Here is a 16,173-nt window from a genome sequence, read left to right as displayed (position 1 = left end):
GATACACATTCTCTGACCTAGCTGTTTCACTCCTAGACACACACCTAGAAAACAGGCACATGTACACCAAGAAACATAAAGAAGCATGTTCATAGCAGCAAAATTTGGAAACTAATAACAACTGAAACTTCCATCAACAGTAAATGGACAAATAAATTGTGGTCATCTCCACAATGATGAAAATGAGTGAAGCATAGATCCTCATAGTGGTACAGATGAATCTCACAAAAGATGCTGAACAAGGGATCCCTGGGTGGCGCAGCGGTTTGGCGCCTGCCTTTGGCCCAGGGCGCGATCCTGGAGACCCGGGATCGAATCCCACGTGGGGCTCCCGGTGCATGGAGCCTGCTTCTCCCTCTGCCTGTGTCTCTGCCTCTCTCTCTCTCTCTCTCTCTGTGACTATCATAAATAAAAAATAAAAATTTTAAAAAAAAGATGCTGCACAAAAGAATATATAGGAGTCAATTAAAACAAAGTTAAAAAAAAAACAACCAACACATAAATTTGAGTACTAAAAACATAAAGAAAAGCAGAGAAATTAAAGCCAGGATTTGGTGGTTAGGGAGGAGTTTGTGATGGGAAATCTTGGGGGCTTCTATGTGGAATGCTGATGCCATTCTATATCAACTGATGTGGGCGGTGGAGACATAGGCTTTTAAATATACATTTATAATACATTGACCTATACTTTCCATATGTGTATTATATCTTAAAATAAGTTTTTATTTTAAAGCTAAAAATGCTGGAAGAAAATAAATATACAGCTGAGAAAGAGTCTAGCTTCATTTATTGGGTTGTCTAGTTTCTCCAACATCATTTTTTAAGTCATCTGAACTATCCCCACTGATTTGTGATTCCAACTTAAAACATATTTAATACTTACTCGCAGTTGAGAGTCAGTAGTGGTTATCAACAATCTGGTCTTGGTTTTGGGCCGGGATGAACGGACTTTTGCGTAGGGGGTGGGGCTGGAGTGTGAATAAAGTAGAGTAAAGCGGGGGAGGGAGGATGCGATAGTGATCGTCATGGGATTTATTTTTAAATAGGAAAATTCTAGAAACAGAACTGAAAAGAGAAAGGAAGTCTGTGAGAGGGTTGCCAAGTCCTAGAGTAAAGTGTCACCTGATACAAGAACTTTTGAATGAGCTCAGAGTAAAACTATTTGGAGGAGACCTAAAGAGGAGGCCGCGCCTGCAGGGTGGAGGTCTGTTATGCTGGAAGGTCGCCCAAGGGTACAACTTTCATCCACATCAAGTGGGCGGTCGCATAAAGCTTGAATGTTCTCGAAGATTTGACATACTGCTGTTTCTTAGTCGTGTTCGTCGCTGTATTTTTTCTTCTTAAACATTGATTAAAGGAAATTACAGAACAGTATGCGCGGACACGCTTTGTCTAATCTCGGCCGCGGGGGTCAGTCCCTTCTCCGCGAGCGGCGGAGCGGCTGGGGCGCTACCTGCCGGCGCCGCCCGGGGCCGTCCCGGGGGTGGGGCTCGGGAGCGGGACTCGGACCACCCCCAGCGGCCGGCGAGGCGCACGCGGGCTCCCCAAGCCGGGGCGGCAGGGCGGGGTGCGCGGGGCGGTCCGAAGGCCTGGCCCCGCCCCTGGGAGGGGTGTCGCCCGGTCCGGCCGCCCGCTCGCGTCCCAGCGCCCGCACTCGGCGCCCCGGGCCGCGGCAGCGCGGGTCGGACCAGCGGCGGCGGCCGGAGATGCAGCGGGGAGGAGCCGCGCTGTGCCTGCGCCTGTGGCTCTGCCTCGGACTGCTCGACGGCGAGTGCGGTGAGGCCGTGAGGGCAGCTTGCCCGGCTGGAAGGGGGCGGCGGGGCGCGGGAGCCTGGGGACCCGGGGCGGCGGGGGCGGTGCTGGGCGCCGGGGGTCGCGGACACCGGGTAGGGCGCGGCAGAGCCGGCCGGCGGGCTGGGGGAGGGCGGGCGGAGCCTGCGGACGGGCCGGGGACCGTGCTCGCGGTCGGCCCCCACGGTGGGCGCTCGCGGTCCTCGACCGGCCCCCACGGTCGGCGCTCGCGGTCCTCGACCCGCCCCCACGGTCGGCGCTCGCGGTCCTCGACCGGCCCCCACGGTCGGTGGCGGCTCAGCGCCTTTGGAGCGGGGCCGCAGCGCCCCGCATCCCCCGCCGGGTCCTTCGCTCGCGCACTACCTTCGCGGCGCGCCGCGGCCCTGCCCTGAGACCCGCCCGCAAACGGGCCGTCCCCGCCGGGCAGACCTGGGTGCGCACTTCCCGACGCCTCCCAGCGGCGCTCGCGGTCGGTCCCCAGAGGGCGCTCCGGGCAGGTGTCCACCTCCCCGGGCCAGGGATTGCGGAGGCAGGCGTTCTGGGACCAGCGGAGACCCGCACCGCAGGGCGGACTGGGCGAGGGTGATCGCGGGAACTTGGGAATCTTGAGTTGGCAACGCAGGACAGCGACCAACGTGGCGGAAGAGGCAGGATGCCCGTGCGCCCTGCACTTGGCGGGGCAGCAGCCTTGAAGGCCAAACTCAAGAGCTTGGACTCTAAGGCAGGAGCAGCCACGGAAAGCTCATAAGCACAGGAGAGGCAGGGGTAGGGTCTGTGACAGGAACAGGACCAGAAGTTGCCCCTGTGCAGGTGGAGAAAGGGGAGTGTGGGAGATGAGAAAGGGAGCAGAGAAGTATCATTGCATAGAGATGCCAGGGCGTCGGTGAGGATAAGCTCTAGTGAGCCAGGAAATCAGAAGGTAGAGGAGGGTCATGAGTCCCCAATGGCTGGGGAGAAAGTACTGGAAGGGCTGGGGTGGAGGGGTCCTTGCTATGTTTGAACACCGCAGATATTGAATATGGCTTCACATGCTTCCTCTTTTTTAATAATCCTCACAAGGGAGTGTTAGACCCATTTTACAGAGAAGGAAGCATAGAACAGGGACATATGTAACTTCTCCAATGCTCCCAAAGGCCAGCAATAAGAGCAATAGTCAACCCAGGTCTGTAGGACAACAGAGCTCTCTATTCTCTACGCCTTCACAGGCTGAAGGGCAGAGGACAGGGGAGATGAAGGAGGTGTGGATGACTCTAGAGGCAGGATGGAGGAGGACATCTGGCTGGGGCCTCTGAGTTGGGGCAGGTCAGAGATGAGGAGCTGCCCCTTTGCCCTTCCTTGCTCCCCTGCATCCAGCCCAGGGCCAGGCTCTCACAGATACTTAGTGTGCTTGCTAAGTGACCGAAGGAGTGTGGAGAGAGAAGTGAAGTGGGTCAGGCTGAGGAGTGGGAGAACCCCCTACACACCCTTTTGAGAAGACATCCAGCAGCCAGTTGGGTATAGTGTCTGAAGCTCAAGAGAGCCTGGGCTGGGGAGCTGGAAAAGGAGCAGAGCAGAGTCCAGGATGGAAGCTAAACGGGAAGAGGCTTTCAGGGAGACAGGGAACATTCTGCAAGGTGAACCTGGTGTTGGGTGATCAAGAGATGGAGGAGGGAACAGGGATGAGGCTGGTCCTGTGGGGGAGTTCAGGTGGTTCTTACCTAAGTCAGACAGTGAAGAGGAGGAGAGAGGATGTTAGCTGAAGGGGCCCATGGAGGAGGGTGGCCTAACTGGTCCATGGCATGGCTGGTGGGAAATGTGCCATGCATTTGTCCCAAAGCTCCCAGCCTGATGGAGGATGCTAGAGCAGAAGCATAAACACTTTAAGTGTAACCAAGTGTCAGGGGAGCCAGAGTGGGTGGCCAGGTACTGGTAGGTGAGAATTTCAGGGATGCTGAAGCTTAACCCTCAAAGGTATGCAGTAGCCCTACATCCAGATTTCTGTTCCAGCTCTTCCCCTAAATTCCTGGCTGTGTGGCCTGGGCCCCAACTTCCTCTCCCTGCATCTTAGTTTCCACATGCGTAGCAGGGCAATGGGCAAGCACTTGAGAGGCTGTGCTTGGGCTGGACTTTATGGCTTGGGTCCTAGTCTAGTTCCAAAAAGTAGTTCCTTGGCAATGTCCCTGTGGAGAGGGCAGGTGGCAGAGGACAGGCCCAAGAGGCTTTGTCTTCAGGGCTTAGTCTAAAGAGAAGCTGGGTTGCCCTGGCCTGAGGACTGGCCCTTGCTGAGGCTCATGTGGCCAGCCATTGTGCATCCCCCTGGCTCTGTTCCTCAGCCCTGAGCTAGATTCAGGTGTGGACAGAGGTATGGGGAAGGGACGGGGCATGCCAGCCAGGGTAGGCAGGATGTAGGGGCCACCTTACTTGGTCCTGTGGGCTGCTGGTCCCAGCTCAGTCACTGTGGCTGAAAGGCTCCCTCCCAGAAGAGGACCGTGCACAGGGCACAGTGCCCACACGACCAGGCATTAGACTGAGAATGACGTGCAACAAGAGGATTACCTGGCCAGCTCCCTGATGTTCCATTCCCAACCGGCCCCAGGCAGTGGGACCCTGACCCAAGGAAGGAGACTGCAGTTCTATGCAGGTCACAAGCCATGGTGCCTGCTCAGGGTGGCTCAGGGAGGATTTGGACCAGCTCCATCCCGCAGGGATTTCCTGAGTGCCAGACTAGCAGGGACGTAGGCATGGTATCAGACACCTGTATAGTAGGGACAAAAGTGCTCAGTGACTCCTTTGAGCCCCAGTTGGTAGCTGGGGACTGCATAGGAAGATGGCATCACTTCTAGCTGAAGGCTTCCTGAAGGGATCTGCGGACTCTAGGGAAGAGAATTCCAAGTATTGAAAAGAACTCCTCAAAAGCGCAGAGTCAGGAAAGTCTAGAGGGGGCCACGGGTAGGGTTGGGGAGGTGAGGCAGCTGGAGATGGCAGGAGCCAGCAGCACACCTAATAATGGAAAGTTCTGGGCCACGTCCCCTGAAGGCATGGTCAGAGGGGCAAACAACACAGGAGCCCACCACAAGGAAGATGAAGCAGGGGAGGAGGGGGCAGAAGGTGGAGGGATTGGGGTGTGGGGTAGGGGGATGTGTGCTAGTCTGTGGCTTAAGCCACAGAATGGGTCATGAAGGTTGTTTACTAGATGGGGACCCTGGGAGGAGGAGAGTATGTGGGGAAAGATGAGTCGCTGCCCTGGGAGGCAGGTCCTCCAAGAGATGTCCAGCAGGACTTCCCGGGAGACCCTAGTTGACCCATCTGGGCCAGATGAGGAAGGAGGACACTTGGGAGCACCTGACTGTAATAAGGCAGAGGGGAATCGGGGGATCCAGGAAAATTAAGTGGGTCTCAGCCACAAGGGCCAAGGTTCTTCCCTGGGTCTAGCCGACACTCCTCCCACTGTCACTGGAGCGTAACCCTCCCCATTGCAGGTTTCTCCCTGCCTGTCCCCCCAGCTCTCAGAGATGCCTCCTGGGGAGGCAGGGGTCTGGAGAGGCCCCTCACACTCCCTGCCCTAACTTCAGCCAGAGGCAGCCGACGTGTCCAGCTGGAGCCAGGGATTCCTGAGTTTCGATCCTTTTCAGACACTGGCTTCCTCTGGGATCTCAGTTTTCCGGCCAGGCCGAAGGGAGAAGTCTGGAGCAGGAAGGTGCGGGCATTCAGGGCTGGCAGCGCCCCGCCCCGCCCCCGCGCCCCAGGCCACCTCCGCCCCCACCCCTCGAGCCAGGCCCCTCGATGTGGGCGGCCACGAGCAGGCGCAGGGCAGGGTGGCCAGTGGGGGAGTCCCGCCACGCGGCCAGGAGGTCAGCAGGGGTTCATGGGAAAGGACTTGCCGGCCACAGGAGAGGACATCCTGCCTGCGTTTCCCTCTTCCTGCGGCAGGAGCCCACGGCCCCGATTTAGCAGCGCTGGGGGGCCACCTCTGAGCCAGCTGTACTGTCTGATAACACCGCCCGTCCTGTCTCTGGGGAGCAGAGCCCTGACCCCAGGCAGGCCCGGGGCAGCTGCCTGGCACAGCTGGCTGCACCCACAGCTGTGCTGGAGCTGGGAGCTCAGATCTGCTAGGGTACCCCTACCTCCAGGTCAACCTCAGGGGGTACTCAGGCAGCCCCTGCTCCCACTCAGCCCCCACCTCCCTCTCTGTTTCCAGAAATTGCCTCCAAGGTGCCCCAGTGGGACATCTCTAAAACACAGGTCTGAGCTTTCAGTAGCACCCCCATTGATAAGCACCAGCTTCTTCTGAGGTCCCAAGGGCAACCCTAACCAGTCCATGTAGCCTGCCCCACCACACACCCCAGACCTCAGCACATGACCTTTCACCTGCTCTAGAGACACCCTGCCTCTCACCCTGCCTTTGGGGAGGCTGCCAAGAACTCCAGGCAGAAGATGGTGCTGCTTCAAGTGGGTGGGTGAGAGGGGGTTCCATTCCCACTTACAGTGTGCCCCCAGAGCATGGAATGTGGGCTTTCAGGAGGGATTAGGGGAAGCTCTTATCCTTCCCCAACTTAAAGCACCATCCTTAGAGCTACTGTAAGTTCTACCAAACAGAGATTCATTCATATTAAGCAGCACCCACGCACCCACAGATGCATATTTGAAGTGTCTAGCAGTGGAGCCTCCCCTCAGTGTAAAATGGTTAATTAAACTGCTTTACACTAGGGTGTGTGAAGGCTTTAGCTCCATATCACAGGCTTATTGTGTCCCTTTTGGAGATTAGGAGTTAAGGGCAGAGGGATGAAATGGCTCACAAGGTGCTAGAGAAGCTTTGTAGGAATGTCAGGCATCAGCTATCTGGTCTCAGATGGCATGGGGGCCCAGGGGTTCGAAGGGACAGGTGGCTGTCCACATTCCCCAAGGAAGAGTCTGGGTGGGGGAGGCAGGTGCAGTCCTAAATTTCTGACCACTTCTTGGACACTTTTACCTTGATTGCTCCAGAGACCTTTCAAAAGCAGCATGCCCCACAGACACATTGCCTTTCCCCAAGTCCACCCCTGACCAACACGCCTACCTCAGTGCCTCCACCTCTGTCCCTCACCTCCACACCTGCCCAAACACTCTGTGCTGTCCCTTTGCTCCCCAGATCCTCACGGGGAGTCGGGACAATCACAGGCCAATCTCATGCTGGGGATACCACCACGAAAGGCAAACATAAGCCCCCTTATCCTTGCACTAAGCAGTTGTCAAATGCAATGAGCCAACCACTGCGAGGGTTGAGCCCCTCCCGCCACAATGAGAGGGCCTCAACATGTGCCACTAGGGTTGGAATGGTCACCAGTCATCTGTAAGGCCATGCAAAGAATACAGCTTTTGCTCCCAAGTAGCATAATGGTTTTAGGTGGGAGAGGGCCTTGTGTTCTAGAGAGATTATCTAACCATTGGGTAAAGTCTGAACCAGTGAGGAGAGACTGGTGTGGGGAGACACTGGTGTGGCAAGCCAGGGGATGGATGTTGAGGCAGGCCAAACAGTGGGTTGGAGAGGCGGGGGTCTGGAGTGGGGCTGTCCCAGGATCTGGCTCTCTGGGTGGAAGGCGTCCACTGCTAGGTGTCTGAGTGCTATAAGTGCAAAGCACTTTGCCAGAGGGGCAGGGAGAGAAGAGGGGTAAGCCTGGAGCTCCCAGCCACCCTGCCTTTGGTGCTGCCTCTGCGAATGGATATGACTTTGTGACCAGTTAATTGCCTGTAGGGAATGAGTGGCGTCAGGAACGCTTAACAGATGACCGCCAGCCACTAAGATGGCAAACCTAGCAAAAGGGAGAGCCAGTGCTTCCAGGACTGGTGGAGAAACGGTGGGTCCATCAGCTTATGGCCTTTACATTCCATAAACTGCAGAAATGCAAGGAATGCAGACACGTAAAGAGTCAGGAGTTGCTTCCCATAATCCTGTCCCCTGAAGATCATCTCTGTGCCTTTGTCTTCTCAATTTCAAAATGACAAGAATAGCACCCACCTCAGGGGGCATTAGAAAGGTGTGGTGTGCACAGGTGCAATGCCTGGGCTGGCACACAGAAAGTGCTAAATCCATGTTTGCTATTATTATCCTAATAGGATGTATAGGGGAAGCAGAATTTGGGAGTCAAGGAGTATAAGCATTCTTCTATCACTGTGAGCGCCTGTTTGCCTATTTGCCCACACCCTTGCCAACATGGGAATTCTCTATCCTTGAAACACTTGCTCATCTTGTAGGGTGGAGAGTTGTGTGTGCCCTGTGGCTCCAGGTGTCCTGCTCAGTGGTGGGTGTGGTGTGGTCTGAGGGGTGGAGGTGCCCTGCCAAGAGACATTTTGGAAGCCAGGTGCCCCTCAGGGCTAGGGCTCAGGAAAGCGGCCCAGAGAGGGTGGAATAGCTCAAAAGTAGAGGTGGAGCCCTGGAGGTTGCCATCACCAAGAGAAGGGAGCACACCAGTGAGCAAGGCCACGAGCCTCTGGCTGGCCTGTGACCCAGGACCCTTTGCTGTGGCCTCATTGCCCCACATCTGTTACATCTACCTGACAGCTCCAGGTCACCCATATTCCAGCCTTGCACATTCCTTCTGACCTGTGTGTTCTCCTGAGCCAGTGAGCTCCTCCTCAGTCCACAAAGCACTTTTCAGCTCCTCCTACCAGCAAGGCTTTCTCTGACCGCACACCACCCCTCCCCACTGCAGCCTGCTGTGACATACAAAACACTCAGCAGGCAGTGACAGCCAAGGGCCCAGTATGCATTTGTTCTTGACGTAGTATTATGTTGTTTGTGTTCCTGATAATTCTGGGGACAATTCTCATTTTGCAAGTGGGAAAACCGGGGCTTGGAAAGAGCAAGCCAGAGAGTGGCATCATGGAGCACAGTCAGGCTCAGGGGGCCCCAAGCACATCCTGGGAATGAACAACTCCTCTTATCTCAGCCTTCTCAGTCTTGTAGGGTCAGGGGACTGTGGCCTCTTGGCCCTCACCCTTGACCTCTGGAGGCACAGAAGTTAGCTGCCAGGTGTGGGGGGACTCTAGGACCGAACACCCTTGTGATTCTCCCTCTAAGAATGAAGGGAGAGCGACCTGGAGCAGGTCTCCCCAAAACTGCCCGGCTCTCAGACAGATGCATAGAGATCCCAGGCCCAGCCTCGCCTGGCCAGCTGTTCCCCATGTTCCTTCTTGGGCTCACCTCCGTCCTCCTGGGCACAGCTGCTAAGGAGAGTTCAGATGAGACTGGCACGACTGCCACATAGTCCCCATCCCCCACAAGGTGACCATGGCAGTTGTCTGCAGTAAGAAGCTGTCAGCATGTGGAGGGATACCCCTGAGCTCACAGACCATCCCAACTTCATCCCTGGGTTGGCCATCCATGCTGGACCTAAGGACAGAGCAGTAACCAATGACAGGGCTGGGAAAAGGACAAGGCACTCAGCCTTAGGTCTCCCAGTGAGTAGCAGTAGCCATCATCTAAGCACTGGGCACTGAGAGCAGGAAAGAATAAAGGACACAACGTGAGGCCAGCAGGGAAGTGGGCAAGGCTGGCAAGGATGTGGTGGATGCTGGATGTGGCAGGTGCATTGGGGGTTGAAGCCGGCCAGGAAGGTGGAGCCTATTGGGATGGACTTCACCCTGGAGGCCAGGCCAAGGGCATGCACAGTTCCCAAGGGCCACAGGGACCCGGTGAATGTGTCTTCAGGCTATGACGCCCCTCTGGGCTGAGGGATCAATTGGAGGCCAGAAGGGAGGCTGCTGGGGAATAGAGAGGCAGGTAGTTCTGAGAGAGCAGGGGCCAGAGATGTGAGGACTGGGACCTGGGCAGGGACAGGCCCAGACTCAGCCAGACATGAGCTCCTGCACAGCTGCCAGCCCACTGCCTCCGTGAGTCCTGGGGCCTCAGTTTCCTCATTGCCAACTGGCCTCGGATTCTTCCCTTCCTCCTGGGCTGTGTGAGGATCAAAGGAAGCAACGACTGCAAGGCTATGGTCGGTGCCTCATATTCAGGACTTCCCACATCCCCGCCCCCTGCCACTTGCCCCTCACCCAGGATCCCAGTGTGCTGCTCTCACAGCCGGCTGCCTGTGGCTGACGCCAAGGTCCCCACCGCCCAAGGCTGCTGACAGCACAGAGAAGAGAAGGTGTGCACTCTGGCCTCTCCGACCTCTGCCCGGCGCCTGCCCCGACTGCTCTGTTGCAAGCTGGGGGGCCAGGGCCGCTGGCCAGGGGAAGGAAGAAGCCAGTTCCTGGGCCAGGAACAGGAAGGCAGGGGGAGTGCAGCAGAGGCCAGGATGACAGCGCTTCCTGCTGCGGGAAAGGAAGGACAGTGGGGACAGACAACAGCCAGTCAGGAAGGATGCATCTTCTTTGGGGTTGCAGGTGGGGGCTGGGCAGCGTGGAACCTCTGGGCAAGGCAGTCATTGGGTCAAACCTGTCTTAGTTGCTGAGCATTCTAGGGTACACGTGGTCACCAGGGAGCTTGGTCTATAAAAATGGAAACATAGGGTCTGATCTAGTTCCAACATAAAGGAAAACCTGAGGTTTAGCCAGCCAGTCCGCCATTCACCTATCCTTCTATCCACTCACGCATCCATGCATGCATCCATTCATCCATCCATTCATCCTTACATCCATCCATCCATCCACTCCTCCTATCTATCCATCCACCTATCCATCTATACGTCTATCTGGCTACCCCCTTCCATCTTTCCATCCATCTTTCCATCCATTCATCCACCCACCCACCTACCTGCCCATCCATCCATCTGCCTGTCCATCTGTTCTTCTTCTAGCCTTCCTTCCATCTTTTCATCCATATATCCATCCATCCATCCACCCACCCTTCTATTCCTCTACCTGTCCATCTAATAATACAGCTAGCCATCATTCCATCCACTCACTCATTCATTCATCCATCTATCCATCCACTTATCCACTTTTTCATTCAACAAATATTTATAGAGTCTTAGTTCTGTGCCAGGTACTATGCTAAACATGCGGTGGGGTTGAAAAAAAAAAGAGAGAGAGAGGAGAAGCACATCCTACAGCTGCTCCCATATGGGGAGATGGGAGCTATCAAGGAGAAGCCTTGGGAGGGGTGAAGAGGGTGTGGGTCTGATGTTCAGCATCAGAAATGTGGGACCCAGGATGTCTGGAGGGTGTCCAAGTGCAACAGCAACTGGGTACTTCAGGCTGGAGGTGAGAGGACAGGCCATAGAGACTCGGGAGGTATCTAGACACTTAGGGGAGAGATCTACAGAAAAGAGACTGAGGTGCTGGGCAGAGGGAAAGGAGGAAGACAAGGCGACAGTGAGCTCACAGAAGGTAGCAGAGGAGGTGGTAGCCCTATTCCCTGCCTGGAGTGCCCACTGGTCCTGCAGCATGGAGATCATGGGATGCCTTGACTCCATAAAGCATCTGCACCCCAGAGGGAGGATGAGCAAATATGAGAGGAGGGGACAGCAATGAAGGGGAATAGGAAAGGGGGCAGGGCTGGAAGGGAATAGAGGATCAAGGAATTTGGGAGGGGAAGGGTTAGGTATTTATAGGATGGGAGATGGAAGGCTTGGCTTTGGGAAGGGGAGTGTCAGAAGGTTTCCAGGGCCCAGGCAGGGTGTGTGGAGTTTGGATGTGGGAAGATCTCCATCTAATGGCTTTATTTCATTAATGCTGAGAGTGAGGGAGGAGAGAACACCCTGTGCTTCAGTCCAAGGACCCATTTAGGATCTGCCTATAGGACAAGAAAGGAGGGGTGGGGTAGCAGCATAGGGCTCTGGCTTTGCACTGCATGCTGAGCCACTGAGGGCCATGGTGGTGCCGCAGGGTTGGAATGGAAGGTGAGAAACAAGGAAACAATCTGATTTGGTGGACCAAGGGCCATAATGTGCCAGGACAGGGATGGGGCCAGGAGAGGGTATCTATGCAGAGGAGACCCTGGACTGGGAATTTTGATGAGACTGAAGGACTTAGCGGTGGTAGGACAAGGGCACCTAACAAGAGGCAGAGGAGATGGGGAGAGCAGCGCAGGAAGGCAGGAACTTGGTGATGGTGTAGCTTCTGGTAAGGACCAGGTCCAGGGTGTGCCCAGGAAGTGAGTGGCTGAGAGGAGGAGGGAGGACAGTGGAGATGAGGACCACAAAGGCCAGCATGCTGGTGAGTCATCTGTGTGGATGTTGAAATCATGGGGAACAGGATGGCCTGAGTTGGGGTGATGGGAGCTGGAGAGGCAGGAACAGAGAATGAGGGGAAGTAACAGGACTGCAGCTGCTGACAGCCTTAGTGGGGAGCAGGTGGTACCATTAGAGAAAGGAGATGACCGCAAGGAGCTTCGACTGCCAGGCATGTGCAGGGGAGAGCACTACTACCTCTGGGGCAGGAGTCCTTAAGAAAGTGAGGTTTCAATTAAGCAGAAGGGATGGAGGAGGACAGTCAGGTCTACAGCAAAGTCTGCTGATCATTCAGGGCCTGGTGGAAGTGAGTGAAGACAGGGGCACTGGGACAAGAAAAGAGAGACTTGCACAGGTGGATAAAGGGTTGCCAAGGACAATGGATGGTCTCTCTGTTTAGTATAGTGATATGGACGCTTCCTTTGGTAATATGATAGCCTCTGGGAAGGGAGATCCTACAGGCCCCATTCCGTATCCATCAGCCCACTCTGGCATCCACCCTTCCATCCACAATCCACCCATCCATCCATTCCTATCCACCCACAGTCCAACCATTCAGACCCTATCAACCCATCCACCTACCACCCTTTCATTTACCCATCCACTATCCACCCATCCACCATTGATTCATCATTTCATCCATCCACTATCCATCTACCCACCATCAATCTACCCACCTATCCACCCACCCATTTATTCATCTGATCATCCATCACCCATTCTACCATTATTGAATCTCTCTTCCATCTTTGGTGTGTATCTTCTCTGTACTGAATTTAGGAATGTGAAGAAAATATAGCCTCTCCCCAATGTGAGCAGAAAACCATAATTCAGTCTGAGAAGTGTTCTAACTGTAGGGGCCCAGGGAGCCAAAGCTGCTTGAGTAACACTGATTGCCCCACCAGGGGAAGAGATGTATGAACTGGGCCCAGCGCGCGGGGGCTCCCATTAAGAAAGGAAATACAAATGTCCAGGGATAAAAGACAGGTGAAGACAAGACTTCAAGATATGAAAAGTCTGGCACTTTGGGACAAAGGTGAGAGCTCTGCACCTCTCAGAAATGTGTCCGGAGATGAAGCTGGAGAGAAGGGCAGTGGGCAGAGTCCTGGCATCCCCCTACTTTATCCGGAAGCAAAGGGAGCTGCCCAAGGAAGTGGGGCTGGCATCTGCCACAGCTGCATGGCCAGGGGTGCCAGGTGTGTGCCTTGGATGTGTACCCCAGGGGACCATGGGCCTCCCTGGGTGTCCCAGGGCAATGCTGTAGGCCTCACCATGGGCATGCACAGGCCTGGGGCAGGTGGGTGCTGGCAACCATGCCTCTCCTCTGGTGCCCACACACAAGCCTCAGGCCTGACCCCCAACTGGTCCACTGGGAGGGCCCATTCTCTCATCCCCTGCAGGTCCAGACCCAAGCCCACTGTCCCTCCTCTTCTATAGCTCAGAGGCCAGTTGTCTGCTTGCTGTGGCTTTATTCACCTTCCACTCCCTGGAAAATCCTATTTTTCCTTCAACACCCAGGCCCTAACTCCTAGAGGGGAGCTTTCCCTTTGCAGGGCACCCCCTTCCCAGTAGCCTTGCCCGGAGGTGTGCAGTGGAGGCTGGTGTGCATGGAGGGCTAACACTCACCCTAGGGAGGATGAATCTGGTGGCAGAGCCCCCTGGCCTGACTGCCAGGAGGGGGTGCACTGGGTTCAGGCTGGGTCACAGTGGCCAGGTGAGTGGCCTTCTGAGGGTGGTGGTGCAGCCCAGTAAGAGGGCCTCGTTTTCCCTGTCTGTACAATGAGACTAGATGTTCAGTGAAGACCTTCTCCTTCTGACCTGCTGTGGTGGGGTGCCTAGAAAGTTTTGGCCAGCAGGAGGCATGGAAGGGAGGGGCGAGCCAGGCCCTGGCCAGTGGCCATCCTGTCCATGTGATCTGAAATGAGATCTTGGTGTACACAGCATGCCGTCCTGGTACTGCCTCCTAGGGCAGGTCAGGGTCAGGGTGGTGTAAAGCCAACTAGGTGGAGGGTCCCTGGGATCCACGTTCCACAATTAGCTGTCAGGGTGGGACAATGCTGCATCAGGGAGCTGGGCCAGAGAGGACAAAGGAGCTGGATCTGTGGGACTGGAGAGGATGGCAGGCTGGGGCCAGTAGTGGTCAGTGCCCCCCAGGAGGACAGGGACACAGGGGGAGGGACAGGACACAGCCCTGGGCCTCCAGCCACACAGTCCTCTCTTCCTGTTGTCTCAGGATGGTCCTGGCAGGATGCATCTGCCAGAGTTCCATGTCCAGACCTCCCCCAAGGCTTGCTCCTACCCCTACCGGGATCTCACGCACACACACACACACACACACACACACACACACACAAGCCCGTGGGCACGCACACACTGACATGCCAAAGACATGCATACACATCCACTCCATAAGCACACATATCCACACCCACAAGTACAGACACATACATACACACACACACACATGTGCACGGACCCTCACCAACATGCACACAGGTGGGCACACACTGCCCTGCCAGGAGGAGGATGGTGGGCAAGAAACTACATGGGCAGCAGGGCAGCAGGAGGGTTTTCAACCAGGCGGACCAGTTAATTGTGCATTTGGGGCCAAGCCCTGGGAGGGGCTTGGAGGAGTGGGAGGAATAAAGGAACAAGGCCAGGGATTAGGGGGGAGCTAGGGTAGCCAGAGGGGGAGCGCAAGGGTGAACAGAAGCATATGGAGCCAAGGACATGAGGTAAAGTCCACAGGACCTGGGAAAGAGTGAGGTCATAGGCAGAATCTTGGGGGAAGGCCGAGGCCCTTGGTTCTGGGCATCTGGGGAGGGTCTGCACTGTAACACCAGTACAAGCAGTGGCTGTGCATCTGAGGTTCAGGAAGGAGGGGCCTCAGGCAGACATGTGAGGGTCACAATGCCAAGGTGACACATTCCAGGTCTCCCCCAGTGTAGGATCAGGCCTTGCAGTCTCCCCAGTCGAATTCATGCTGACAGCTCAGCTTATGTGGGGCCAGAGATTGGGGTTGGGTTAGGTCAGGGCTCACTGGGGTCTGGGACCTGTCTGCTGCCAGGGCCAGGAGCTGGGGCAGTCTCTACCCCAGGAAAAAGTATACTCTTAGTACTGGATTGACGTCACCATGTGAACTCATGACCCAGCACCACACTAACCCTGTCTTCCACCCCAGGCCTGGCAAGGGGCTACTCCATGACCCCCCCAACTCTAAACATCACGGAGGAGACACACATCATTGACTCCGGTGACAGCCTATCCATCTCCTGCAGGTACTCAGACCTCAGCCAGAAAAACAGGGGCCTGGGTCCCCACCCCAGGCCAAGGGGACCAGAGAAGGCCAAAGCAGGAGGTAGTAGAGGAGAGCCCAGAAGGCAGCCCCTCCCCGAGGCAAAGGGACCTCAATGCTTAGTGGGGCTCCCTGGTCACCTGGGGGTGGGCACCCGAAGGCATGGACCATCCTTGGCCCTGCAGACACCTTCCAGCCACTCCCACCTTGCCCACACTCTCACCTGGGACACTTCTTGCCTACCTCCCAGGTCACCCTGCATGGACCCCAGATCCCCTACACCCACCCCAGCCACCCTCCACTGGCACCAGGCCCACCCACCCAGACTGTGGCCCCGTTACAGTCCCTGTAGCCCCAGGGATGATCAGCAGGCTTCTCTTCAGGCCAGCCTACCTCATGCAGGCCTAGGAGCTAGTGAGCCCCAAAATTGGGCTGATCTGATCTCTGGATGAGACGGGCTGCAGGCAAGTCATGGCCCCAGGAAGGGTCCCAGGGACTGTGCCCTGGGACTGCAGCTGGGGCCTCTGTTATGCTCTCGTGTCCTCTGCCAGGGGGCAGCACCCCCTTGAGTGGTCCTGGCCAGGGGCTCAGGAGACGCCAGCCACCAGGGAGAAGGATGGCGAGGACGTGGGAGTTGTGCAAGACTGCGAGGGCACGGACACCAGACCCTACTGCAAGGTGCTGCTGCTGCCCGAGGCACACGCCAACAACACAGGCAGCTACCGCTGCTACTACAAGTACATCAAGGCCCGCATCGAGGGCACCACAGCCGCCAGCACCTACGTGTTTGTGAGAGGTGAGGGGACCCAGGCTGCCTGGCCCCGCAGCTGCCCAGGAGACATGGGCCAGGGGCTTGGATCCTGGAGCGGTAATCTGCACCTGCACCCCCCAGCCCCATCCTGCAGACCCTGGAGGGAAAGGATGCCCGACTGCCCCTCACCTGAGTGGAGGACCCCC

General features: G+C 56.2%; 1 protein-coding gene across 5 annotated transcripts in view; it reads left to right on the top strand.

Annotated features, from left to right (window-relative positions):
- Positions 1-1,672: 1,672 nt before the first annotated feature.
- Positions 1,673-16,173, top strand: part of FLT4 (fms related receptor tyrosine kinase 4) — a 39,597-nt gene continuing 25,096 nt past the window's right edge. For all 5 annotated transcript variants that reach the window (XM_055302128.1, XM_055302131.1, XM_055302129.1 and 2 more), the window contains exons 1-3: positions 1,673-1,776; positions 15,103-15,199; positions 15,768-16,012. In XM_055302128.1, the coding sequence (XP_055158103.1) occupies positions 1,707-1,776; positions 15,103-15,199; positions 15,768-16,012 (412 nt within the window). In that variant the 5' untranslated portion in view covers positions 1,673-1,706. The remainder of the gene's footprint in view (positions 1,777-15,102; positions 15,200-15,767; positions 16,013-16,173) is intronic.

Source organism: Nyctereutes procyonoides, unplaced genomic scaffold (assembly GCF_905146905.1).
Source record: "Nyctereutes procyonoides isolate TBG_1078 unplaced genomic scaffold, NYPRO_anot_genome, whole genome shotgun sequence".
NCBI lineage: Eukaryota > Metazoa > Chordata > Mammalia > Carnivora > Canidae > Nyctereutes > Nyctereutes procyonoides.
Note: the sequence above shows the minus strand (reverse complement) of the source record. Positions and strands in the feature narration are given on the sequence as shown.